General features: G+C 48.4%; 1 protein-coding gene across 1 annotated transcript in view; it reads left to right on the top strand.

Moving 5' to 3' along the window:
- The window catches only part of TMEM131L (transmembrane 131 like), a 240,091-nt gene that overhangs the window by 131,039 nt on the left and 82,906 nt on the right, over positions 1-26,146 (top strand). Inside the window, exons 11-15 of the mRNA XM_075347720.1 lie at positions 2,608-2,713; positions 6,398-6,500; positions 14,392-14,545; positions 18,188-18,358; positions 18,593-18,659. Coding sequence (XP_075203835.1) covers positions 2,608-2,713; positions 6,398-6,500; positions 14,392-14,545; positions 18,188-18,358; positions 18,593-18,659 — 601 coding nt within the window. The remainder of the gene's footprint in view (positions 1-2,607; positions 2,714-6,397; positions 6,501-14,391; positions 14,546-18,187; positions 18,359-18,592; positions 18,660-26,146) is intronic.

Below are 26,146 nucleotides of genomic sequence, written 5' to 3'. Positions count from 1 at the left end.
TCCCTAAAGTTGCTACAATTTTGCACAGGTCTACATCAAAAATTTTTGTCTTTTCATAGCAGTTTATGCCAGAATAATGGCAAAATTACTTTGATGAATCCAGAGCCTTTGTTTTTGATGCGGTTTTTTAAAAACCAGTGATTTTTATTCTACATTGATACAGTTTTTAATTATACTTTGGGATGTAGCAATAAGGTTTGTTTTTTTGGCGCATTTCCACTGTAAAAGCCTTGTAAAAAACACGCCCCCATCGTGCTATACGCCCCCATCGTGCTATGCGCCCCCATCGTGCTATGCGCCCCCATCGTGCTATGCGCCCCATCGTGCTATGCGCCCCCATCGTGCTATGCGGCCCGCATCCTGTGGCACATAAAAAAAATAAATGTTCATACTCACCTTACCTCACTCCCTGCAGCATCGCTCCTCCTGCCGTCTGTGTCAGCGGCAGCGCCGCTGAGTGGAGCCGTCCCCGTTCCCTTGCAGCATTGCCATGTCCTCCTGTGCCAGCGGTGGCTGCGTGTGGACACGTGCGCACAGCGATGACGTCCTCTCCTCGCTGTGCACGCCGCTAGTCTCCACTCAGCAGCCGCCGCTGGCACAGACAGGAGGACATCGCGGTGCTGCAGGGGAACGGGGACGGCTCCACTCAGCGGCTGCCGGCAACCAGGAGGAGATTGCGATGCTGCAGGGGAACGATGACAGATGAATATACTGATTCACTGCACCCCGCGCTGATGATGATGTGCGGGGGGCAGTGAATACAGTCGCACGTGATCACTCCAGGCTGCAGTTGCCAGGGGTGATCATGTGGGCCGGCTGTCTATCCCTCGCCCATCATCCCGCCCACCTGTCAGTGCCTGCTTCAGCGCTGAGAGAAGGGCGGGATGATGGGCGGGCATATTAAATGAGCGGGTCCACATGGTCACGGCAGGCTGCTACTGCCTGCTCGTGCCCCCGATGACCCGCGCCACCACAGCACCCTCATTCCCGGCCCTATATTCAGACCATAAGACGCACCCACCACATTTGGGGGAAAAAAGGTGCGTCTTATGGTCCGAAAAATACGGTATATGCTAATGAGCTCGGGGCCTAGTCCCAAGGGAGTTTCTTCCCTTAGCTCGTTGGCCCACATAGTATGCTAGCTGGGCGTACTAACATGCTAATGATACGCAGCGATGCCGCACATATTTCACTTTTCATGGCGGCTGGCAGAGGATGAATGCGCATTGGGCATGATCCGTAGGCTTCTGATCATGCGCACTAAACTGATGCTGGGTGTAAGCTTCCCGGCTTCAGTGATGTACAGTGTGCATGACCGGAAGTGCTGAGGACTCCGGATTATGCCCAGTGTGCATCCATCCTCCGGCATCCACCATGAACAGTGAGGTATGTGCAGCATCACTGCGCATCATTTAGCATGTTAGCATGCCCCTGCGGGTATACTATGTGGGCCGACTAGCTAAGGGGAGAAACACCCTTGGGACTATCCCCAGCCCCATTAGCATATGATAAAAGATCTTTAGAAATACTTTTTCTAAAGAACTCTTTATCTATGCTAGTGTATACAGGGACTGTTAGGCTATGTGCGCACAGTGCGTTTTTCGTATGCGTTTTTGTGCTTAAAACTGCATGAGTTTGCTTCATTTTTGCTGTCCGCACACAACTTTTTTTTTTTTAAGCTGTGTTTTTGAGCTTAAAAAAAAATGGACATGTCAATTCTTTCCTGCATTTTTCTGCGTTTCCCCCCCCCCATGCAATGCATTGGAAAAACGCAAAAAAATGCAGAGATCAAAAACACAGCAAAACGCAGCCAAAAATGCACCATAACGTGGTAAAAACGCATGCGTTTTTACCGGTGCGGTTTTTGCGTGTTTTTGCCGCGGGTGCGTTTTTATGCGTTTTTAGTGGCCAAAAACGCACAAAAACACAGCGGCAAAAAAAACACTGTGTGCACACATAGCCTTAGGCAGGGATTAGCAATATGCACCCAGAATTGCTTGTGGGTCTGGCTGCATATTGCACCCGACAGGTTCCCTTTACACTAGTACATGGTTAGGATTACTTGATAACGGGATATACAGGCTATTTTTAATTTTAAATCAGTTTTTTTTTTCCTCATTTCTTTTGAAGTGGGTTCAAAGCATAGGACTGCTTTCTAATGGGGCACTTGTTGCATTATTACTTTTTAAAGGGGCGGTCATTTTATTGCTTTAAAAGGGGAACTTTTTCAGCATTATTACTTTATAAGGCAGTACTCGGGGAATTGCCATCTACACAGGCACACGGCATCTACAGTGTCTTTGCATACAATGTGGCTGGTGAGTGTCTTTGAGCTGAATGTGGCTCTCGTGGTAAGAAAGGTTGGGCCCATTGATCTAGAGGGGATTTTATGCCTTCTGCTTCCTGTCAGTGTAATCTCTTATTTCGATGCCTCCCATGTTCACAAATTAAACCTGAGTGGTAATAAGACTTTTATATCTTTGCAGTTACATTTTTCCCTGCGTCTGTCGGGATTTATTGGTCCTTGTTACACACTGAGCATTCATGTATTGTGCTGTTTGGTTACCATGAGGTTGAATGTAATATACATTTTACTTTTCTCTTCAGGATATTCACCATTTTCTTGGTGACGCTTTATCTATTCGCTTTGATCCTGTAATGCTGTTAAGCTCTTCCATCAATTTTACAAAGGCGGCAACCATTGTTTGCTCAGGTAAGCCAGCTGCATGTTGTCGATTTCTTTTCCCTGGATACTCTGTGGATGAGGTTTCCCCCCAATTTCAGGTTTCTCCAGCCACATCAAGTTGTTTGAAATGCAGAAAATTCAAAGTTATTAATATAATTTTATTCAGAAAGCTCAGTCTGTGTCCATGCTGCTTCAGGAAGCTTCACTGCTACATTTGTTAATGATCTGGGCATATACCCATATTTCTCTCTGTGTGATGGTAACGTGTATGACCGAACGGGGCTGTCTGACTAATTAATTAGCCAAACCAGCCCCCTAGTGTGTGTTGACCACCAATGATGGCGAGGGTTGCCAGCTTACCTAATAAACTGAACCAGATATACAGTGGTGTTCATAAGTCCTGCATAGGATAAATTGATTTTTCAAGTTTTAAATGTTTCTGTCAAATATCTTCGATGCTAATATGACATTATATATGGTTTTGTTCAGAAAACAATTTTGCATTCTCTCCCTGTAATATTTTTAGCTTTTGAAGCAGTTTTGCCTGAAATTATTGCAACAATATGGGAATTGAAAGCACAACTAAATATTGTACAGCTTCAGATACAAAATTAGCCAATCACAGATGAGGTTCTTGTGACCAATCATAACCTGGATTTGGCAGCCAATCACATTCCATTCCATTGCCTCACATCTGCTGCTTAGTTTTAGTTTTATCTGTAGGGCTATCTAGTGAATCATACTGTAGAGCTTTATGATGGGAGCCTTCAGATTTTTGTCAGCGGAGGATCGTGTGCGAGTTGTGGTGCTACATGAAGAGGGTTATACTGGCCCCCAGATCGCAAGGAAGGTCGGCTGTAATCAGAGGACAGTTGTAAGAATTTTGCAGAAACATAAGCAGCTTGGAATTACCCAGGACAGGCCGAGATCTGGTCGGCCCAGAAAGTCAACTAAAAGGGAGGATAGAGTACTGATAAGAACATCCCTTGCCAATGGAAAGCTCACCTCTCCTCAGCTTCTGCGAGAATGGCAAGAAAAGTGCAATATTGAGGTAGCAACATCAACTGTTAGGAAGAGATGTTTGGAAGCAGGATTGAGAGGGTGCAAGGCCCGAAAGAAGCCATTGATGACAGCCAGACAAAGGTGAAAACTGTGGGCATTGAAATATTCAAAATGGAGGAAGGAGGAGTGGGAAAAAGTGCTATTTAGTGATGAAAGCACTTTTTGCATTTTAGGAAATGATGACAAGTCTTATGTGAGAAGGTTTCCACATGAAGAGCACAAGCCAGAGTGTTTGAGCTTCTCTGTGAAACATCCGATGAAAGTAATGGTCTGGGGCTGTATGGCAGCCAATGGTGTTGTAAGGCTTCATATTGTGGAGGGTATGGTTAATGCAAAAAAATACATGGACATCCTTAATAAGAAAATGCTGCCTTCTGCTCAACACCTGTTTTCAGGGGATTATATCTTCCAGGATGATAATGCTCCTTGTCACAGAGCTAAGACAGTAACGGGATGGAAAAAAAAGAACAAGGTGGCTACTATTGACCGGCCAGCCCAGTCCCCGGACCTCAACCCAGTTGAAAATTTGTGGCACAAGGTATCAATAGAGATATCTAAAAAACAGCCAAGGACCAAGAGAGAGTTGATTGAGGCTCCGATACAGGCCTGGAACCACATCATCACTCGTGAACATCTGCAGAAGCTTGTTCACTCAATGCCACAGAGTTGCAAGTTGGTGCTCAAGAGCAAAGGCTAACAATAAAGTATTAGAAGCTAAAGATGCACTCAAAAGGCCCTTTTCAGGACTCTGAATTACATAAAAAATAATACATCTTAAAAAGTAAAATTTAAGTCTGTATGAACTTGTATTGGAAGGTAATGAACTAAGAAACCTGTTCACCATTCTACACACTGTACTGGTGTAGGTATGGTTATGCTGTAAAAAAAATATCAAAAATGCACATACCATAACAATCTATACACTTGGGACATTCAAAAAATGAGTATGGCATACAATAAGGGATTACAAAAACATATATGTTCCACCAGTTTCACTGTAGAGATGCATAAGTATGAAATATGTAGTTTTCTTTATGCCTATGCAGGACTTATGAACACCACTGTAGATCACCCTTCATCATGTACTGACAGCCAGAAGAGGAGGCATTCTCCGCTATGTCATAATGAATGCTGAAGTGCAGTTCCTTGGTAAAATGGGCACATTTGGAGGAGCTTTCTGTAAACCTGGCCGGCAATCATTTGATGAACAAGCCCAGTTGATCTGTAGAAATAAACAAGCTGCACACACAGTCTTCCTATTGGGCGGTCTAATCAGACCATTAATCACAATCGCTGATTGGCCTGTGAATAGCTGATACCCATCGTTCAATGGCAATGGTCGACATGTGTAAAGGGCTCTTTCAGATGTCAGTACAAATTGGTCTGATCTCAGACCACAGTGCATGGAATGACCGCAGCTCTCCCCACCGGAGCATGACACTCGGGTCAGAAGAGCCGCTGCCAGTCTGTGCATTGGGGTCCGATATGGGACAGTTTTGCACTGACGTCTTGATGAGCCCTAAATGTACCATTATTCTGTCGCCGGTCTTCGCAAATTTACCAAGCAAGCTTTATTGCTATTTAATATGTTTTTAATGTGTTTTTTTTATTTTTTTCTTCTTTGCTGCGTTTGTGTGTGCTATTGATGCAGTTATCCACTTTTTGTAGTGTTTAATAATGAAATTATTAGTTCAGCTGGAGAATAATATCAAGTCAGTCTGGTTGAATGATGGATATTGGGGTGTATTCACACAGTTTATTTTTGCTGAGTTTTCAGACAAGAAACTTTCCATTCAAAACATTTGGTTTTTGAACTCCTCAAGGTCTTTGAGAGCTCTGCTCCAAAAACTTAGCAAAAAAAAAAAAATCCTCAATGTGAACACACCCTTATCGCAATGTAACAATTTCTTGTATTCGGCACATTGCCAAAAGTGAGTAAATGAATAGCGGATTATGTGAGAATAATTTTATAGCAGATCGCTAATGGGCGAGGGTCAGTAAGTAGTTCATAGAAGGGAGGTTGAGGGGTCAGTCAGCAGCAGATGGCTTCAGTGCCACATGTTATGGTGGGTGTTTTGCTGCAGACAGCAGTGAGGGAGATGTTGGGTCAGTAAGCAGAAGTTTGCGGGAGGTAACTTTAGAGGTCAGTCAGCAGCAGATGGCTTGTGTGGGAGAAGTTGGGTGTTGTGAAGCAGATAGTTGGATGGAGGAAAGTTAGTAGAGAAGCAAATGCCTTGTGTGGAAGAAGATGCAATGCGCATTTGGCTCCTGCGACAGAGCAGTTTGAATATTGATAGAAAAGGCTGACCACATAATAGTTCTTAGAAGGGGCTTTTTGTTTTCCGGAAAGTAGTGTCCCCAGGAGCAGTTTACTATAAAAGAGACGAACTGCACTTTAGGCTGGAGTCACACTTGCGAGGGACTCTCACGAGTCTTGTATCGCATCACCTGGCACAGCCTGACACTCTCTAGACACGAGAGTGTGTAATACAGCTATTTACAAAAGCAGACATGCCAGATACTACTATTAATATGACCATTTGATAAATCCGAATATTTATTAGACCATAGTGGGTTATGTGGTGGACATGGTACAGCTACCTATCTTCCATTAATTTCATAGTGTAATTTTTTTATGTTTTGCCACAGCCTTACGAGAGTCTGATTGCGACAACCCTGATGGAAAACGACTTCACGTCGTAGAAGCTCCTCCTCCCCCATCTCTGTGCGTTTCCTACAACATATCCGAGGGGTACGTTTATGCCACAAGATCTATTTATGAGTTAAACTAGGAGGTAATATGTGACGGCACCAGTTAAAAAAATGAACTGAAACTATTCTGGATAGTGAAGTGTAATATAATCAAACAGATTTTGGGGCTAAGAATATACAGTCATGGCCAAAAGTGTTGGCAGCCTTTAAATTGTTCCAGAAAATGAAGTATTTCTCCCAGATGTTTATTTCCTTTGTGAGTACCTGAACAACCCAAAAAAACCTAGAAAAAGGCAAATTGGACATAATTTCACACACAAGCCCAAAAATGGGACAGACAACATTGTTGGCATCTTTCAAAAATTGTGGGTAAACAACTTTGTTCAAACTCACCTGTGGCAAGTAACAGGTGGGGGCAATATGAAAACCACACCTGAAACTAGATAAAAAGGGGAGAAGTTGACTCAAGCTTTGCATTGTGCCTGTGTGTGACACACTAAGGGCCGTTTCACACATCCAGCTTTATGCCGGATTGGCGGATCCGGTGTGATACAGTACAATGGCAGCGCGTCAACTTCCGGGCCATATGCTGCGGTCACATGACAGCATGTGACCGGAGCTTGTCGCGCTACCATTGTACTGTATCACACTGTACTGGAGTGCCCCTGATCCACCAATCCGGCGAAAAGCCGGATGTGAGAAACGGCCCTAAGCATGAAGAGCAATAAGGAGAAGGTTAAATATCTAGGTACTTGAGAACCAAAATGTTTTAAAAATGTCAACAATCTCAAGGTTACAAGTCCATCTCCAGAGATCTTGATGTTAATTTGTCCTCAATGCGCAGCATAATCAACAAGTTTTTAATCCTTAACACTGGAGCTGGACGGCAAAGAAAAATTAATGAAAGGTTGCAATGCAGGATAGTCCGGATAGTGGATAAGCAGCCCCAATCAAGTTAAAAAGAAATTCAAGCTATCCTGCAGGCTCAGGGTGAATAAGTGTCAGCATGAACTATACACTCAAATATAAATGAAACGCTATGGCAACAGACCCAGGAGGACCCCACTGCTGACACAGAGACAAAAAAGCCAGACTGCCATTTGCCAAAATGTAAATGAGTAAGCCAAAATCCTTCTGGAAAAGCATCTTGTAGACGAGAGACAAAGATGGAGTTTTTTGGTAAAGCACATTATTGTACTGTTTACCGAAAATGGATTGAGGCTTACAAAGCGCACACAGTAGTTACAGTCAAATGTGGTGGAGGTTCAAAGATATATTGGGTTTTTTTTTACTGCCTAAGACACTGTGACTGTTGACTATGTGCAAGGCATCATGAAATCTGAAGATTACTAAATTATTTTCATTTGCAATGTAGTGCCCAGTGTCAGAAAGCCTGGTTTGCATTCTAGGTCATGGGTCTTCCAGAAGGACAATGACCACAAATATACTTCAAGAAGCACCCAGTAATGGATGGAAACAAAGCGCCGGAGAGTTCTGAAGTGGCAGAAATGAGTGCGTATCTAAATCCCATTGAACACCTGTGGAGAGATCTTAAAATTGATGTTGGGAGAAGGTACAATTCAAATGTGACAGACCTGGAGCAGATTGCAAAAGAAGAGTGGCCCAAAATTCCACTTGAAAAGTGTAAGAAGCTTGTTGATGGTTATAGGAAGCGATCGATTGCAGTTATTTATTACAAAGGGAGTGCAACCAAATATTAAGTAGAGGGTGCAAACAACTATGTCCGGCCCATTTTTGGAGTTTTGAGTGAAATTTGCATTTTTTTTTTCAGTTTTTTTTTTTTGTGTTGTTCCAATACACACAAAGGAAATCAACATGTGTATAACAAAACATGTAATTATAATTATTTTCTGGCAGAAATACTTAATTTTTCCGAAACCATTTCAAGGGTGTGCCAACACTTTCAACCATGACTGTATATGAAATATCACGATTATGAAAAAAATAGATGTAAAGGAAAGTATTCACTTTGACCCATGTATCTTTTATTAATGATTGCAATGTAACTGTGATCTGTGGTAGCATGGACATGAAGTTCATTAACAACTGTTGAGTATTGTTTCACAACTATTTCTTCATCGTTCCTTATGGGAGACCCAGACCACGGGTGTATAGCTTCTGCCTCCGGAGGACACACAAAGTACTACACTAAAAAGTGTAGCTCCTCCCTCCGAGCATATACACCCCCTGGATAACCAAATATAGCCAGTTCAATGCTTTGTGTTCAGGAGGCACACATCCACACATGCATTCTCATCTGAATTTTGATTTTAAAGAGTTTGAAGAAAAGCGGGTCCAAGCTGGACCCCCGGCATGTCCCTTCTCACCCCACTGTGTCGGCGGTGTTGTTAAGGTTGATTTCAAGGCTGGAGCCTTACATGCCGCGCTCCTTCACCATCCCTTGGGCTCTGGTTTGAAGTGGGAGCCAGCACGGTTCTCACTGCTTTGCAGGAGACCGGTCTCCATCCGAAGCCCTTTCAGGACCCTGCCAGACAGAGCACTCATCCCTCAGGGACCTGGCCCTGCGTCTCACAAGCTAAGTATTTGAGACGTTATTGTCAGGGGGTCCCTTGCATCTTTATTGTTGGGGAGAGTGTGTCAGGTTACTTTGGTGACATTTCCGGCCGGTTCTCTGGTTTTCACCTGAGAACCGCGCCGAGGGTGCTTGCGCGCCGGCCGCATTGTAAAATTTAGGCCCCGGCTTCGGCTGCGGCCTACTTTCGTTTTCACTGCCCCTGCATGTCAGTCATGCAGAGGGACAGTGCGGCGCCGCCCACCGGCCGTTCAGCACAGGGGAGGACACTCCTCTCCGAGGAGATGTTTCCTTCCCTTGTATATCTCCTTGGCCCTCCGGTTCCCGCTCTTGGACTAGGCCCCGCCCCCCCTCCTCACTCCGGCGCCATTTTATCAGCGTCCCCACACTGATCGGCGCTGGCTGCTGCTTCTCTGCAGGGGGTCCGAGCTGTGGGATCCGGAGGGCACACAAAACGGTCTGGTAAGCCACAACCTCTGGTTGTGGATCTTCTTATACACTCTCTAGGGGTCATTCTGAAGGAGTGTGTTCTTTACTGCAGAGCCCCCACCTCAGCAGCATGTCTCACACTAGGAGCAAGGCTGCAAGGCTGTACTCAATATGCACTGCATGTAAGCTCGTACTGCCTGAACCGAGCACATATCCTCATTGTGATGCCTGCTCTAACATGGTGGTGCCTCAGCCTGGAGTCTCCCCAGTGGTCCCTCCGGCTGCTCCGGCCCCGGTGGCTGAACCCCCGGCTTGGGTAGAATTGTTTTCTAAGTCTATCTCCCAGTCCTTTGCCGACTCCATGGGACAGCTGTCCTGGACTCTGCTGAGCATGCATCAGCCCCCTTCTCAGGGCGCCTCTGCTGCTTCGGCTCGCTCTGCAGAGCTCACAGAGGATTCTTCATCTGCTCCCAGACCCCGTCCTCCTAAAAGGAGACGCAGGGTCCCCTCTCCTTCCTCGTCCCGCGGCTCCGATTCACGAGCCGACTCGCAGGACGAGGAGGATGTCTTTACTGCGGGCTCGGACGCTACCTCCATGTGCCCCATTGATCTGACCGAGGGCGATGCAGATGTTAGTGATTTGATTGCGTCCATTAATTCTGTACTGGACCTCAATCCGCCAGTATCAGAGGAGCAACCCTCTCTGGCAGAAAAACACCAGTTTACCTTGCCTAAGAGAACAAGGAGTGTGTTCTTTAACCACTCCAGTTTTCAAGCCACTGTGTCCAAGCCCAGAGCCTGTCCTGACAAACGCTTCCCAAAGCGTGGTTCTGATGACCGTTATCCTTTTTCACCAGAGGTGGTCAAGGAGTGGGCTCACTCACCAAAGGTAGACCCTCCGGTGTCGAGACTCTCAGCCCGGACAGTTGTATCTGTGGCTGATGGCACCTCACTTAAGGATCCCACTGACCGCCAGGTTGACCTCTTGGCCAAGTCTGTCTATGAGGCGGCAGGGGCCTCGTTCTCCCCATCCTTTGCAGCAGTGTGGGCTCTCAAAGCCATCTCTGCTTCCCTAGAGGAGATGCATTCCCTCACTAGGGGCTCTATGCCTGAATTGGTTGCCTTAACTTCCCAGGCTTCAGCCTTTTCAGCCTACGCCATGTCTGCCATGCTGGAGGCCTCTCACCGCACTGCGGTGGCCTCCGCTAATTCCCTCGCTATCCGCAGGATCTTGTGACTTCGAGAGTGGAAGGCAGATGCTTCCTCAAAGAAGTACCTTGCTGGGCTCCCATTTGCTGGGTCCAGGCTGTTCGGTGAACAACTGGATGACATTATTAAGGAGGCTACTGGCGGGAAGAGTACTTCCTTGCCACAGACTAAAACCAGGAAACCTGTCCAGGGCAGGAACCAGTCGAAGTTTCGTTCCTTTCGTTCCTCTAACTGGTCGTCCTCTAAGCCCTCGGCCTCGTCCACTAACTCAGCCAAGGACCAGAAGCCCACCTGGCGCAAGAAGCCGCGTCCACAAAGGTCCGCAGGAGCTGCTGCCACCAAGGCAGCCTCCTCTTGACTATCTGGCCGAGCCAGCAACGTCCTTGGTCGGTGGCAGGCTCTCCCACTTTGGCGACGTGTGGTTTCAACACGTCTCCGATCAGTGGGTGCGGGATATCATCTCCCACGGCTACAGGATAGAGTTCTCTTCCAGCCCGCCAAACAGATTTTTTCTGTCAACTCCCCCCTGCTCCAAGGCCGCCGCCTTCTCTCAGGCCGTGGCATCCTTGCAGGCCAACGGAGTAATTGTACCGGTTCCCGCCAGGGAACGGTTCAGAGGTTTTTACTCAAATCTCTTCCTAGTCCCCAAAAAGGACGGTTCCTTCCGGCCCATCCTGGATCTCAAGCTTCTCAACAAGCATGTTCAGGTGCGGCATTTTCGCATGGAGTCTCTGCGGTCAGTCATTGCCTCAATGACCCAAGGAGATTTCCTGGCATCCATCGACATCAGAGATGCCTATCTGCATGTGCCAATTGCAGTTTCACACCAGCGTTGGCTACGTTTTGCAATCGGAGAGGAACATTTCCAATTCGTGGCTCTCCCCTTCGGGTTAGCCACGGCCCCTTGAGTATTTACCAAGGTCATGGCAGCAGTGGTTGCGGTTCTGCACCTCCAGGGGTTGGCAGTGATTCCTTACATGGACGACCTTCTTGTCAAGGCTTCATCCAGTGCAGACTGTCAGCGGAGTGTCTCGCTCACTCTCGCCACTCTTGTTCAATTCGGGTGGCTTGTCAATCTGCCCAAGTCCACTCTGACCCCGACCCAAAAACTCACGTACCTAGGGATGCAATTCGAGACTCTGCCGGCACTTGTCAAGCTGCCCTTAGTCAAACAGCAGTCCCTCCATCTGGCGGTGCGCTCTCTGTTGAGGCCCCGCCGTCATTCCATCAGGCACCTCATGCAGGTGCTGGGTCAGATGGTGGCGTCAATGGAAGCGGTTCCCTTTGCCCAGTTCCATCTGCGTCCTCTGCAGCTGGACATTCTCCGCTGTTGGGACAAGCGGACTTCTTCCTTGCACAGGTTGGTGGCTCTGTCGCCACAGACCAGGAGCTCTCTTCAGTGGTGGCTTCGGCACCTCTCTCTGTCTCAGGGACGCTCCTTCCTGACCCCGTCCTGGGTGATCCTCACCACGGATGCCAGTCTATCCGGCTGGGGAGCAGTATTTCTCCAACACCGAACACAGGGCACTTGGACTCAGTCCAAATCAGCCCTCTCGATCAATGTGCTGGAAATCAGAGCTGTGGGGCACTCTGGAAGTGGATCTAATGGCATCCCGGCACAACAACATGGTCCCGGTTTACGTGGCTCGCTCCCACGATCCTCATGCCTTTTCAGCGGACGCGCTGGTTCAGGATTGGTCCCAGTTCCGTCTGTCTTACGTGTTTCCCCCTCTAGCTCTCTTGCCCAGAGTCCTGCGCAAGATCAGAATGGAGGGCCGTCTGGTCATCCTCATTGCTCCAGACTGGCCCAGGCGAGCTTGGTATCCAGACCTGCTCCTCCTGTCCGTAGAGGTGCCGTGGCATCTTACGTACCGTCCAGACCTTCTCTCACAAGGTCCGTTTTTCCGCCAGAATTCTGCGGTTCTCAGATTGACGACGGGGCTCTTGAGTCCTGGATCTTGACGACTTCTGGTATCCCTCCTGAAGTCATGTCCACCATGACTCGGGCTCGGAAGTCTTGCTCGGCCAAGATTTACCACAGGACTTGGAGAATTTTCCTCTCCTGGTGTCGTTCTTCCGGCCATGCCCCTTGGCCTTTTTCCTTGCCGACCATCCTGTCCTTTCTACAGTCCGGTCTGCAGCTAGGACTATCCCTCAATTCCCTTAAGGGACAGGTCTCGGCTCTGTCAGTGTTGTTCCAGCGGCGTATCGCCCGACTGGCCCAGGTGCGCACCTTCATGCAGGGCGCATCTCAAATCATTCCACCTTACCGGCGGCCTTTGGATCCCTGGGACCTTAATCTGGTCCTCACGGACTTGCAGAAACCCCCTTTTGAGCCATTTAGGGAGGTTTCTTTGTCTCGTCTTTCACAGAAAGTCGTCTTTCTAGTGGCCATAACTTCCCTCAGGAGAGTCTCTGATTTGGCTGCGCTCTCTTCGGAGTCACCTTTTTTGGTTTTTCATCAAGACAAGGTGGTTCTCCGTCCGACTCCGGACTTTCTTCCTAAGGTGGTCTCTCCTTTCCACCTTAACCAGGATATTTCCCTGCCTTCCTTTTGTCCGGCTCCTGTTCATCGCTTTGAAAAAGCGTTGCATACTCTGGATCTGGTGCGGGCGCTCCGGATCTATGTGTCTCGCACCGCTGCTCTTAGCCGGTGCACCTCTCTCTTTGTGCTGACCACTGGTCGGCGTAAGGGCCTCTCAGCTTCTAAGCCGACCCTAGCTCGTTGGATTAGGTCGGCCATTTCCGATGCCTACCAGTGTACTCAAGTGCCTCCCCCGCCGGGGATCAAGGCACACTCCACCAGAGCTGTCGGTGCCTCTTGGGCTTTCAGGCACCAGGCTACGGCTCAGCAGGTCTGTCAGGCTGCCACTTGGTCCAGTCTGCATACCTTTTCGAAGCACTACCAAGTGCATGCTCATGCTTCGGCAGATGCGAGCTTGGGCAGACTCATCCTTCAGGCGGCTGTCGCCCATTTGTGAAGTTAGGTTTCGCCTACTTCTCAGTTTTCTGTTTATTCCCACCCATGGACTGCTTTGAGACGTCCCATGGTCTGGGTCTCCCATAAGGAACAATGAAGAAAAAGAGAATTTTGTTTACTTACCGTAAATTCTTTTTCTTATAGTTCCGACATGGGAGACCCAGCACCCTCCCTGTTGCCTGTTGGCAGTTTTCTTTTTCCGTGTGTTTTCACCGGCTGTTGTTGTAGACAGAGGTTCCGGTTGTTCCGGGTTTTGCGCTATCTCTACTTGTGGGTGGATGTCCTCCTTCAGCTTTTGCACTAAACTGGCTATATTTGGTTATCCAGGGGGTGTATATGCTAGGAGGGAGGAGCTACACTTTTTAGTGTAGTACTTTGTGTGTCCTCCGGAGGCAGAAGCTATACACCCATGGTCTGGGTCTCCCATGTCGGAACTATAAGAAAAAGAATTTACGGTAAGTAAACAAAATTCTCTTTTTCTTGGTCACAAGCCACTTTCAGATATGACCAAAGCACAGAATACACATTAAGAGTTTTATTAAACATATGGCCTAGGGATATGGCTTTGACCCTGTTGCTACAATCTAATAATGCTAAGAGATACCTGGTGCCACTAAAGCTGCCAACAGTTGTCGAGAAACTACTTTCAGATCACCGCAGAAGACCAAGTTTTATTGTTCATGTATTTTAATGAGACCATAGTGTTTATTGATACAAATATCTAACATATTTCCTTCTAATGTTGATTTTTTTCCACAGGTATCTGAATTTTGACACTTCAAAAATATCATTTTACATGCAACAACTTCAGGATCCCACTGGGCTGTGGTCATTGTGGCTGGAAAACAACCTGAACTTTCCTGTCATTCTCACTGATGTGTTTGTACCCGAACAAGTCCAGGGGCTTTTTAAGGTGCGGTAGTTATAGTAGCTAGTGCTATTATTCTAGAAACTGTACCACCTTATATTCTACAGGTTTTATCATCCATGCATTCTGTCGTCTCCGTGCATGCCACATTCTCATCCGTTATTTCGGATCACCATCGACTATTCGCGTCTATAAGGAATTATTGGAGCTGTATAAAAAAAATGATTAGTTGCAGTAACAACAACAACAAAAATGTTCAGACAATAGCCTTAAGTTTTTCTGTGCAAACATGGGATGCAAAATAGATACTAGAGGGGAGAAGGCTGCCTTTTCTATTGTTTTTTTTTACAGATGAAAATTGGCCCGCTTATGGAAAAAATGTCAAACAATGCCTTTGTTTTAGGATGTCGACTTCTTTATAATATTCTGAAAGAGGGTGTTCCGACTTCTCCAAATTAAGCATCCAACAGATATTTTCTTACTGCTTTTTTTTTTTTTTTTTTTTACTTGAGACCCGTACTGGTGAAATGAATTGGTGATATTATCAGGTAATTTTACGTAGGAAAGCATCAGTGCAAAATGACGAAGCGCAATAGCTCTGTGCGCTGTTGGCGTGGGCATATGATTCAGTACACCTTCCCAACTACTTGATTTCTATCTATTTCTACACTTTTCTGGCTTCTGTAAAGCCAGAGCTGTCAATGAAGAGGAGGATGGAGATATATGGAAAACAATTAGGTGGCAAGGTGCACTGAATTACTTGGCCACGATAAAGGTCCTTCATTTGAGCAGTCATTTTGTGCTGGCTTATTTTCCTACATAACATTACTTGTTAAAGCGGTTGTCCACTACTAGGATAACCCCTTCTCACTTCTATTTTCTCCCAAGAAAATAATAAGACTTATACTCCCCTTCGGGGCTGGCACGTTCCAGCGTTGTCGGCACTGGCTCTCCCATGTATTGCATGACATTGTCAACTGATCCCTTTCACCAATCAGCTTTGGGTTTACTCTCCCTTTTTTTAAGACAAATCAAGACATTCAGAAGAAGTCTGCTATTACTTCTTCATGATATTTTGTTTTGCTCGAATGAGGGGAGAGTGAAGCCAGCGCTGGTTGGTGCAGTCATCATGTCACATTGTTATATACATAGTAGAAACATAGGAATTGAGAAGGAATTGTGTGAGTAGTGGACAACCTCTTTAAAGGGAACCGGTCACCTAGAATATGCGTTCTGACCTATCAGCAGACGCATGTGCGCCCTAATTACACCTCCCTACCCATCCTTGTGTTGTAAAATTGTATAATATGAAAGTAATAAACGTTTTATTACCTTCATATTTCTATGTAAATTAGAGAGCTTCTGGTCACAGGGGCAGCGCCTTGCCCTATGGACGACTGCATACTTTCCATGGTATCACGCCCCTGTGGGCGTGAAACCATGGAGTCACATGAGCGACGTCACCGTCGCTCATTCTATCCTGCGCGCATTGTGGCAGGCTTCTTCCGGGTGTTCACGTGCCGGCTTCATGCGTGCACAGTGCGCGTCTGAAACTGACAAGGAGAGCCCGGAAGAGAAGCCTGCCGCAATAAGTATAAAGGCGTGCAGGATAGAATGAGCGACTGGGACGTCGCTCATGTGACTCCATGGTATCACGGAAAGTATGCAGGGGCAAGGCGCCGCCTATGTGACCAGAAGCTCTCTAATTTACATAGGAAATATGAAGGTAATAAAACGTTTTTTATTACTTTAATAGTATACAATTTTATAACACAGGGATAGGTAGGGAGGTGTAATTAGGGCACACAGGCGTCTGCTGATAGGTCAGAACGCATATTCTAGGTGACAGGTTCCCTTTAACATCACTACTTGTTGTTCTGTTTTTGTTTATATATAGCTATTCTTCTCACCTGCTTCAAACATGTAGGCTGGCTCATATGGGAGCAAAATAGCTCGCCATTGGGGTGTGGACTTCAAGATGTGTTAATTTACTGATTGCTAGGACCCTCCACTAATGCAAATAGCAAAGCGCAGAAGTGTCCAGATTAACCAAAATAATGGTCTTGCATGTGTATGACAGCTCCATTCAACCTATGGGACTTTCTGAGATAGGTGGGCATCATGCTTTCACATCTCCTGCAGTTCCATAGATAGTCAATAGAGTGTCAGCTCACTGGAGTATCACTCCATCCACAAAGGAGACTCCACAGCCTGGATCTCTGGATTAGTGAATGGTATAGCAATAGAGCACCACTGTGATCAGCAAGCTGTATCCTATCTTGTGGATAGGTGATAACCACAATTTCTCAACCCCTTTATAAAAACAGATCTGATGATATGATCGCTGCATATGTACTTTAATGTGTGACCTGTTAAGTTAGCTTAGGGAGGACACGGACAGAAGTAGCTTAGTTAAAAGGAATTTGCATTCTCCTCAGTGTTACCTAGAAACCCACCTCTTTTAGTCACTGAAAGCTATTCGCTTGACATTTTTTTTTTATTTTTTTTTTAAATATATTTAAAGGGTTTGTTTACTACTAGACAGCTACTTAATTAATAGCACCAGGTGCTGCATACATTTTTAACAATGGTCTATAGTTCCTGAACTGCTGCTGTTCCTTCTCTTTCAGTGGCCTATCCTTCACAAGTCTCCTGACACAAATGAGTCAGTTGCATCCAATCAGCAGCTGCAGCTAAAGCCAATCAGGGCAGCATAAACAATGTCATGTGACATTTTATGTCAGGAGACAGGTGGGGGGTCACAGGCCCAGGGCATAGAAATGTCAATGATCTGCGAAGTAATTCTAAATCTTTTTTTTTTTTTTAATTTATACTAACTCTGGGCCTTTCATTAAAGACTTGTCCTGTAGTGGGCAACCCCTCTAAAGTAATGGTACCGTCACATTTTAGCGACGCTCCAGCGATCCCACCAGCAATCTGACCTGGTCAGGATCGCTGGTACGTCGCAACATGGTCGCTGGTGAGCTGTCAATCAGGCAGATCTCACCAGCGACCAGTGACCAGCCACGAGACCCCAGCCAGCAGCGATGCGTGGAAGCGATGCTGCGCTTTGTAACTAAGGTAAATATCGGGTAACCAAGCGCTTGGTTACCTGATATTTATTTTGGTTACCAGTGCACACCACTTAGCGCTGGCTCCCTGCACTCCTAGCCAGAGTACACATCGGGTTAATAAGCAAACCGCTTTGCTTATTTACCCGATGTGTACTCCGGCTACTTGAGCAGGGAGCCGGCACTGGCAGCCTGAGAGCGGCGGTGCTAGTAACCAAGGTAAATAACGGGTAACCAAGCAAAGGGCTTCTCTTGGTTACCCGATATTTACCTTGGTTACAGCTTACCGCAGGCTGCCAGACGCGGACTCCCTGCTCCTGCACATTCAGATCGTTGGTCTCTCGCTGTCAAACACAGCGATGTGTGCTTCACAGCGGGAGAGCAACGCCCAAAAAATGAACCAGCAGTGTGTGCATCGAGCAGCGATCTCACAGCAGGGGCCAGATCGCTGCTCAGTGTCACACACAGCGAGATCGCTAATGAGGTCACTGCTGCGTCACAAAAACCGTGACTCAACAGCGATCTCCCTATGTGAGAAGTACCCCTAAGAATACCTTTAAATCATTTTAAGGATTGAAACCTAACCTACTGTTTTGTTTTTTTTGTCATGTTGCAGATACTTAACTTTACTCACATGCTGCCAGTCCCACCAGGTTGCTGGGATATATGTACAATGAAAATCCTTGCCAAAGAATCTCCCTTGAATTTTTTGACAAACCTAATGTTGAGCACGTCCTTAGGAGTTACATTCGAGATTCCGATGCTCGTGAATCAGCTCGTATCTCAGGTATTTATATAAGTGAGGTGTATTATATGGATGCTGTCGTGTTTTCAGTACTGGTTCACACTGCGGGCAGACTGCAGTACAAACCTTGTATTGACTTTGCTGTAAATTGCTAAGTTGCATGTTTTTACAAGCACTTTGCTATTTCACCTATTTAAGAATGAGATATTTTATTCATCAAGGATCTTTAAGTGTTCTCTGTAATTAACGCCTCTTTGCTATCCAATTTAATTTCAGTCTGGAAGCCAGAAGATAAGTACGGCCCAATGTGGGGTTCACCCTATCATCAGGCACTTGACCTCTGGTAAATACTATTTTTAAGTATATCTGTTAGCTTTGGTATTGGCTTATATTATTAGTTAGCTCTTCTCCAGGTTTTCAGCACCTCCTCATCATGCTATGAATTGAAATGGTTATCTTTGTGTAAAATATGAGGATTGGCACACTGAGGATCCGCATAGTTAAGAGAATGAATTTCCAGCTGCTCACGTAGTCCTAATACACGTGGCAGTAGGGCCAATTACATAAATAGACAGTTATCCTACCAAAGTTTTGGAGTGAGGAGGATACCAGAGCACCCAGAGAAAAGCCATTTAGACTTTATGAAGATGTACTTTATTAGATTTGATCCCATGACTTTTGTATACTACAAAGTAATGGTGCTAACCACTTATAATAATATAATAATAAAATGTATTCATTTATATAGCGCTATTAATTCCACAGTGCTTTACATACATTGGCAACACTGTCCCCATTGGGGCTCACAATCTAGAGTTTCTATCTGTATGTCTTTGGAGTGTGGGAGTAAACCGGAGAACCAAGAGGAAACCATCACAAACACAGGGAGAACATAGAAACTTCTTGCAGATGGTGTCCTTGGTGGGATTTGAACCCAGGACCCCATCGCTGCAAGTCTGCAGTGCTAACCACTGAGCCAACGTGCCGCCACAGGACTTCTATCACAAAAGAATATATTTCTCTGACGCCTCATTGGGGGACACAGGACCATGGGTGTTTATGCTGCTTATCCATAGGAGGACACTAAGTAGATGCAAAGATGTTTGCTCCTCCCCTGCAGTATACACCCCCTGGCCCAGCCAGGCTACTTCAGTTTTAGTTTAGTGTCTATAGGAGGCACATCTCTGCAGACTACTGCAGCAAGAATTTTTTGTTTTTAGAGGGCGACTGTTTCCTTCGGGGACCAATTTCCCAAAACCATCAACAGGCGGGAACACTGTGTGTCGCCTCCCCGTACCCCCTCCTGCGACGCTGGATCCTGGGCTACATCTCACTGGATGACGGTTCTCACAGGCACCGATTTTCCAAAGCAGATGAAAACTTCCTCAGTCCTTCTTGCAGGCTCTGAGTTGATACACGCTCTGCACCAGCGTGACCAGGCAGAGACTGTCATCTCTACATGAGGTGAGATCCTTCCAATTTCCAGAGCAGATGAAAAACTTCCTCAGTTCCTCTGGCAGGCTCTGAGTTGATATAAGCTCTGTGACCGGGCACAGCAGGCGTCAGAATTTCCACACTGGCTCTCTGACAGGAATTGGAGCAAAGGTCACACTAACTGGATTGGGCTGATTCCACCTGTGGTGGGGGGAGGGGGAGAGCCCCCAGGACTCGGTGCACCCATAGCTGCGGTACACTTAGAGTTTTTTTCTGTCCACCATTGCTGTGCAGGGCTGGAGCGGGGAAGGGGAGTCCCTTCTCACCATTTTTTTTTTTCCATTATATTTCTCATGCCTTCTTGTCAGAGCTAAGCCCCACCCCCTCTGACACTCGATAAGCCGCGCCCCGTCACGAAAGCGCGCGTACCTCTCCTCACACAGGAGCCCTGCAGAGCATTGCTCCCTCTTGTTGTGATCTGAGCCTGTGAGCGTCTCTCAGAGCTGGCTTCCTCCTTCCCACAGGAACTGGGACGCAGGAGAAGGGGGGGAGGGGTCATCAGTGTTCTGGGTGAGTCATATCCTCATTTGCACATTAGCTCTGCAGAGCATTGCTCCCTCATTACAATCAGAGTTTGTGGCTCATCAGCCAGAGGCTGCAGTCACATGTATTATGCCCTGCACAATTACAGCAACAACTATAAGACTTTTCTTCTGCGCTCCATTGGGAGACCCAGACGATTGGGTGTATAGCACTGCCTCCGGAGGCCACACAAAGCAATTACACTAAAAAGTGTAAGGCCCCTCCCCTTCTGGCTATACACCCCCAGTGGGATCACTGGCTCACCAGTTTTCTGCTTTGTGCGAAGGAGGTCAGACATCCACGCATAGCTCCACTGTTTAGTCAGCAGTAGCTGCTGACTCTATCGGATGGAAGAAAAGAGGGCCCATATAGGGCCCCCAGCATGCTCCCTTCTCACCCCACTTGCGGTTTGTAAGGTTGAGGTACCCATTGCGGGTACGGAGGCTGGAGCCCACATGCTGCTTTCCTTCCCCATCCCCCTAAGGGGCTCTGTGGAAGTGGGATCTTACCGGCCCCCAAACCCTGAGGCCGAGCTCCATCCACAGACCCAGAGACCCTGCTGGAGGAGCTGAGTACAGTCAGGGACAAGGCCCTGCAACGTTCAGGTACTCTGTGTCCCCGCACAGACAGGCACGCACACTCCAGGCTTGCTGGGTGTGCTAGTGCGCCGGGGGCACTAGCGCTGCGCGCTCGGGTTAGAGTCACTGCAGCTTAGCTGAGTGATTTTATGGGAACTACCGCGCCGGCCGCTCCGGGAGCGGCGGCGCCGCTGGGACTTGTAGTGCGCCGGGGACTCGCGCTGCCCGCGCTTTTACGGCGGCAGCCCTCATAAATCTAGTCCCCGGCTTTTGCGGCCTAGTTACGGTTCGTTCCCGCCCCCACCCTGTCAATCAGGGAAAGGGAGAGACGCTGTGCAATAGGCAGCGCCGAGGGCTGGAGCCTTATTTACATGCTCCAGCCCTCTCACTGGGCACAGTGGGGACGCAGGTTTCCCGCTCTTGGTCTCAACACGCCCAGGGCCCGCCCCTCTCCACAGGACGCCGGCAGCCATTCCTGCATGCAGTCTGGCTGGAGAACGGACACAGGCTCTGGGGGACTCAGACAAGGGACTCTGGCGACCACACACCCGCGTTTATGCGGGCGGTAAGCTGCACATAAGTGCTGGCCCCACTAGTGCCACAGTGTTATTTGGTGCATTTTTTCCCTGTACCATATATATATTTATATTGCACTGTACAGTCGCTTCTTGGCTTATACCCTCATTGCTCTGAGGAGACAACAACATGTCATCCGCAAAACGCAAGGGTGCCAAGGCACAGGCGGTATGCACTGCTTGTGCCGCATGTGGGGCTAATCTACCGGCAGGTTCCAATGACCCCCATGCAATGTTCGGTCCCTGTGCCACTTCGTCAGCCAGAGTCTATGGTAGTAGTGGCCCAGGCAGAGACGCCTGTGAACCCTGCCCCGGTGACGGGGACAGAATTTGCAGTTTTTGCTGATAAGATGTCTGTGACTATGACAAAAATCCTGGAAACCTTGCAGTCCAGGCCAGTTTCTCAGACCATGGACACTGCTGTGTCTATGCTCCCCGGTCCCCCTCAGTTGGAACTAATCCGTACTTCAAGGGGGTCCCAGGCATCACAGGCTGAAGGCTCTGACTCGGATGACAGTCCCAGGCAGCCTAAGCGGGCTCGCTGGGAAAGACCCTCGCCGTCATCACACTGGTCAGGGTCTCAGCGAGACGAGGCTCTGTATGAGGAGACAGAGGTGGGTGATCAGGAATCTACTCCTGACACCGCTCTCAATCTAGATACCCCTGATGGTGACGCTATGGTAAATGACCTTATAGCGGCCATCAATAGACTGTTGGATATTTCTCCCCCAGCCCCTTCAGCAGAGGAGGCAGCTGCACAGCAGGAGAAGTTCCAGTTCCGGTATCCTAAGCGTAAATTGAGTACTTTTCTGGACTACTCTGACTTCAGAGAATCAGTCCAGAAACATCATGCTTATCCAGATAAGCGTTTCTCCAAACGTCTTAAGGATACACGTTATCCCTTTCCCCCTGACGTGGTCAAACGCTGGACCCAGTGTCCAAAGGTGGACCCCCCCAATCTCCAGGCTTGCGGCTAGATCCATAGTTGCAGTGGAAGATGGGGCTTCACTTAAAGATGCCAATGACAGACAGATGGACCTTTGGTTAAAGTCTGTCTATGAAGCTATCGGCGCGTCGTTTGCTCCAGCATTCGCGGCCGTGTGGGCACTCCAAGCTATTTCAGCTGGCCTGGCACAAGTGGACGCTATCATACGTCCAGCAGTGCCGCGAGTAGCGTACCTAACCTCGCAAATGTCTGCGTTTGCGACTTACGCTATCAACGCTGTCCTGGACTCTACGAGCCGTACCTCAATGGCGTCTGCCAACTCTGTGGTTTTGCGCAGAGCCTTGTGGTTAAAGGAATGGAAAGCAGATTCTGCTTCCAAGAAATGTTTAACCAGCTTGCCACTATCTGGAGACAGACTGTTTGGTGAGCAATTGGCTGAGATCATTAAACAGTCCAAGGGTAAGGACTCCTCCTTACCCCAGCCCAGATCGAGCAAACCTCAACAGAGGAAGTGGCAGTCGAGGTTTCGGTCCTTTCGAGGCTCCAGCAAGACCCAATTCTCCTCGTCCAAAAGGACTCAGAAGGAGCAAAGGAGCTCAGATTCATGGCGGGCTCATTCACGCCCCAAGAAAACAACCGGAGGAACCGCTTCCAAGGCGGCTGCCTCATGACTTTCGGCCTCATCCCTCCGCATCCTCGGTCGGTGGCAGGCTCTCCCGCTTTTGCGACATTTGGCTGCCACAGGTCAAAGACCGGTGGGTAGCAGACATTTTGTCTCACGGGTACAGGATAGAATTCAGTTCTCATCCTCCGCCTCGGTTCTTCAGAACCTCCCCACATCCCGACCGAGCAAATGCCCTTCTGCAGGCGGTGTGCTCACTAAGAGCAGAAGGAGTGGTGATCCCTGTTCCTCTGCAGGAACAAGGGCAAGGTTTTTACTCCAATCTCTTCGTGGTTCCAAAAAAGGACGGCTCGTTCCGTCCTGTTCTGGACCTAAAGCTGCTCAACAAGCATGTGAACGCCAGGCGGTTCCGGATGGAATCCCTCCGCTCTGTCATTGCCTCAATGTCTCAAGGAGATTTCCTTGCATCAATAGACATCAAAGATGCTTATCTCCACGTGCCGATTGCTACAGAGCACCAACGTTTTCTACGTTTCGTGATAGGAGACGACCATCTCCAGTTCGTAGCTCTGCCATTTGGTCTGGCGACAGCCCCACGGGTTTTCACCAAGGTCATGGCGGCAGTGGTAGCAGTCTTGCATTCTCAGGGACACTCGGTGATCCCTTACTTGGACGATCTACTTGTCAAAGCACCCTCTCAAGAGGCATGCCAACACAGCCTGAATGTTGCGCTGGAGACTCTCCAGACTTTCGGGTGGATCATCAACTTTTCAAAGTCAAACCTGGCACCGACTCAATCACTAACGTATCTTGGCATGGAGTTTCATACTCTCTCAGCGATAGTGAAGCTTCCGCTGGACAAGCAGCGGTCTCTACAGACAGGGGTGCAGTCTCTCCTTCAGGGTCAGTCGCACCCCTTAAGGCGCCTCATGCACTTCCTAGGGAAAATGGTGGCAGCAATGGAGGCAGTCCCGTTCGCGCAGTTTCATCTGCGTCCACTTCAATTGGACATTCTCCGCCAATGGGACGGGAAGACAACTTCCCTAGACAGGAAAGTCTCCCTTTCTCAGACGGCCAAGGATTCTCTGCTATGGTGGCTTCTTCCCACCTCATTATCGCAGGGAAGATCATTCCTGCCCCCATCCTGGGCAGTGGTCACGACAGACGCGAGTCTGTCAGGGTGGGGAGCAGTTTTTCTCCACCACAGGGCTCAAGGGACGTGGACTCAGCAGGAATCCACCCTTCAGATCAATGTTCTGGAGATCAGGGCAGTGTATCTTGCCCTATTAGCCTTCCAGCAGTGGCTGGAAGGAAAACAGATCCGAATTCAGTCGGACAACTCCACAGCGGTGGCATACATCAACCACCAAGGAGGGACACGCAGTCGGCAAGCCTTCCAGGAAGTCAGGCGGATTCTGATGTGGGTAGAGGAAAGAGCATCCACCATATCAGCAGTTCACATCCCGGGCGTAGAAAACTGGGAAGCAGACTTCCTCAGTCGCCAGGGCATGGACGCAGGGGAATGGTCCCTTCACCCGGACGTGTTTCAGGAAATCTGCCGCCGCTGGGGGGTGCCGGACGTCGACCTAATGGCGTCTCGGCACAACAACAAGGTCCCGACCTTCATAGCGCGGTCTCGCGATCAAAGAGCTCTGGCGGCAGACGCTTTAGTGCAAGATTGGTCGCAGTTCCGGCTCCCTTATGTGTTTCCACCTCTGGCACTCTTGCCCAGAGTGTTACGCAAGATCAGATCCGATTGCGGCCGCGTCATACTCGTCGCCCCAGACTGGCCGAGGAGGTCGTGGTACCCGGATCTGTGGCATCTCACGGTCGGCCAACCGTGGGCACTACCAGACCGTCCAGACTTACTGTCCCAAGGGCCGTTTTTCCATCGGAATTCTGCGGCCCTGAACCTGACTGTGTGGCCATTGAGTCCTGGATCCTAGCGTCTTCAGGATTATCCCAAGGGGTCGTGGCCACCATGAGACAGACTAGGAAGTCCACTTCTGCTAAGATCTACCACAGAACGTGGAAGATTTTCTTATCCTGGTGCTCTGCACAAGGAGTATCTCCCTGGCCATTCGCGTTACCTGTCTTTCTTTCCTTCCTGCAATCTGGGTTGGAAAAGGGCTTGTCGCTCGGCTCCCTTAAAGGGCAAGTCTCGGCACTATCCGTGTTTTTTCAGAAGCGTCTAGCACGACTTTCTCAGGTGCGCACGTTCCTGCAGGGGGTTTGTCATATCGTACCTCCGTACAGGCGGCCGTTAGATCCGTGGGATCTAAACAAGGTCCTTGTTGCTCTCCAGAAGCCGCCCTTCGAGCCTCTGAGGGATGTGTCACTTTCTCGACTCTCACAGAAAGTGGCCTTTCTGGTAGCGGTCACGTCTCTTCGGAGAGTGTCCGAACTAGCAGCGCTGTCATCCAAGGCTCCTTTCCTGGTGTTCCACCAGGACAAGGTAGTGCTGCGCCCCATTCAGGAGTTTCTCCCGAAGGTGATATCCTCTTTTCATCTTAATCAGGATATCTCCTTGCCGTCCTTTTATCCGCATGCAGTTCATCGGTATGAAAAGGATTTACATTTGTTGGATCTGGTGAGAGCACTCAGAATCTACATTTCCCGCACGGCGCCCCTGCGCCGCTCGGATGCACTCTTTGTCCTTGTCGCTGGTAAGCGCAGAGGGTCGCAGGCTTCCAAAGCCACCCTGGCTCGATGGATCAAAGAACCAATTCTTGAAGCCTACCGTTCTGCTGGGCTTCCGGTTCCATCAGGGCTGAAGGCCCATTCTACCAGAGCCGTGGGTGCGTCCTGGGCATTACGACACCAGGCTACGGCTCAACAGGTGTGCCAGGCAGCTACCTGGTCGAGTCTGCACACTTTCACCAAGCATTATCAGGTGCATACCTATGCTTCGGCGGACGCCAGCCTAGGTAGAAGAGTCCTGCAGGCGGCAGTTGCCTCCCTGTAGGGGAGGGCTGTCTTTGCAGCTCTAACATGAGGTATTTCTTTACCCACCCAGGGACAGCTTTTGGACGTCCCAATCGTCTGGGTCTCCCAATGGAGCGCAGAAGAAGAAGGGAATTTTGTTACTTACCG

Source organism: Anomaloglossus baeobatrachus, chromosome 1 (assembly GCF_048569485.1).
Source record: "Anomaloglossus baeobatrachus isolate aAnoBae1 chromosome 1, aAnoBae1.hap1, whole genome shotgun sequence".
Lineage (NCBI taxonomy): Eukaryota > Metazoa > Chordata > Amphibia > Anura > Aromobatidae > Anomaloglossus > Anomaloglossus baeobatrachus.
This window is presented reverse-complemented; position numbering and strand designations above follow the sequence as displayed.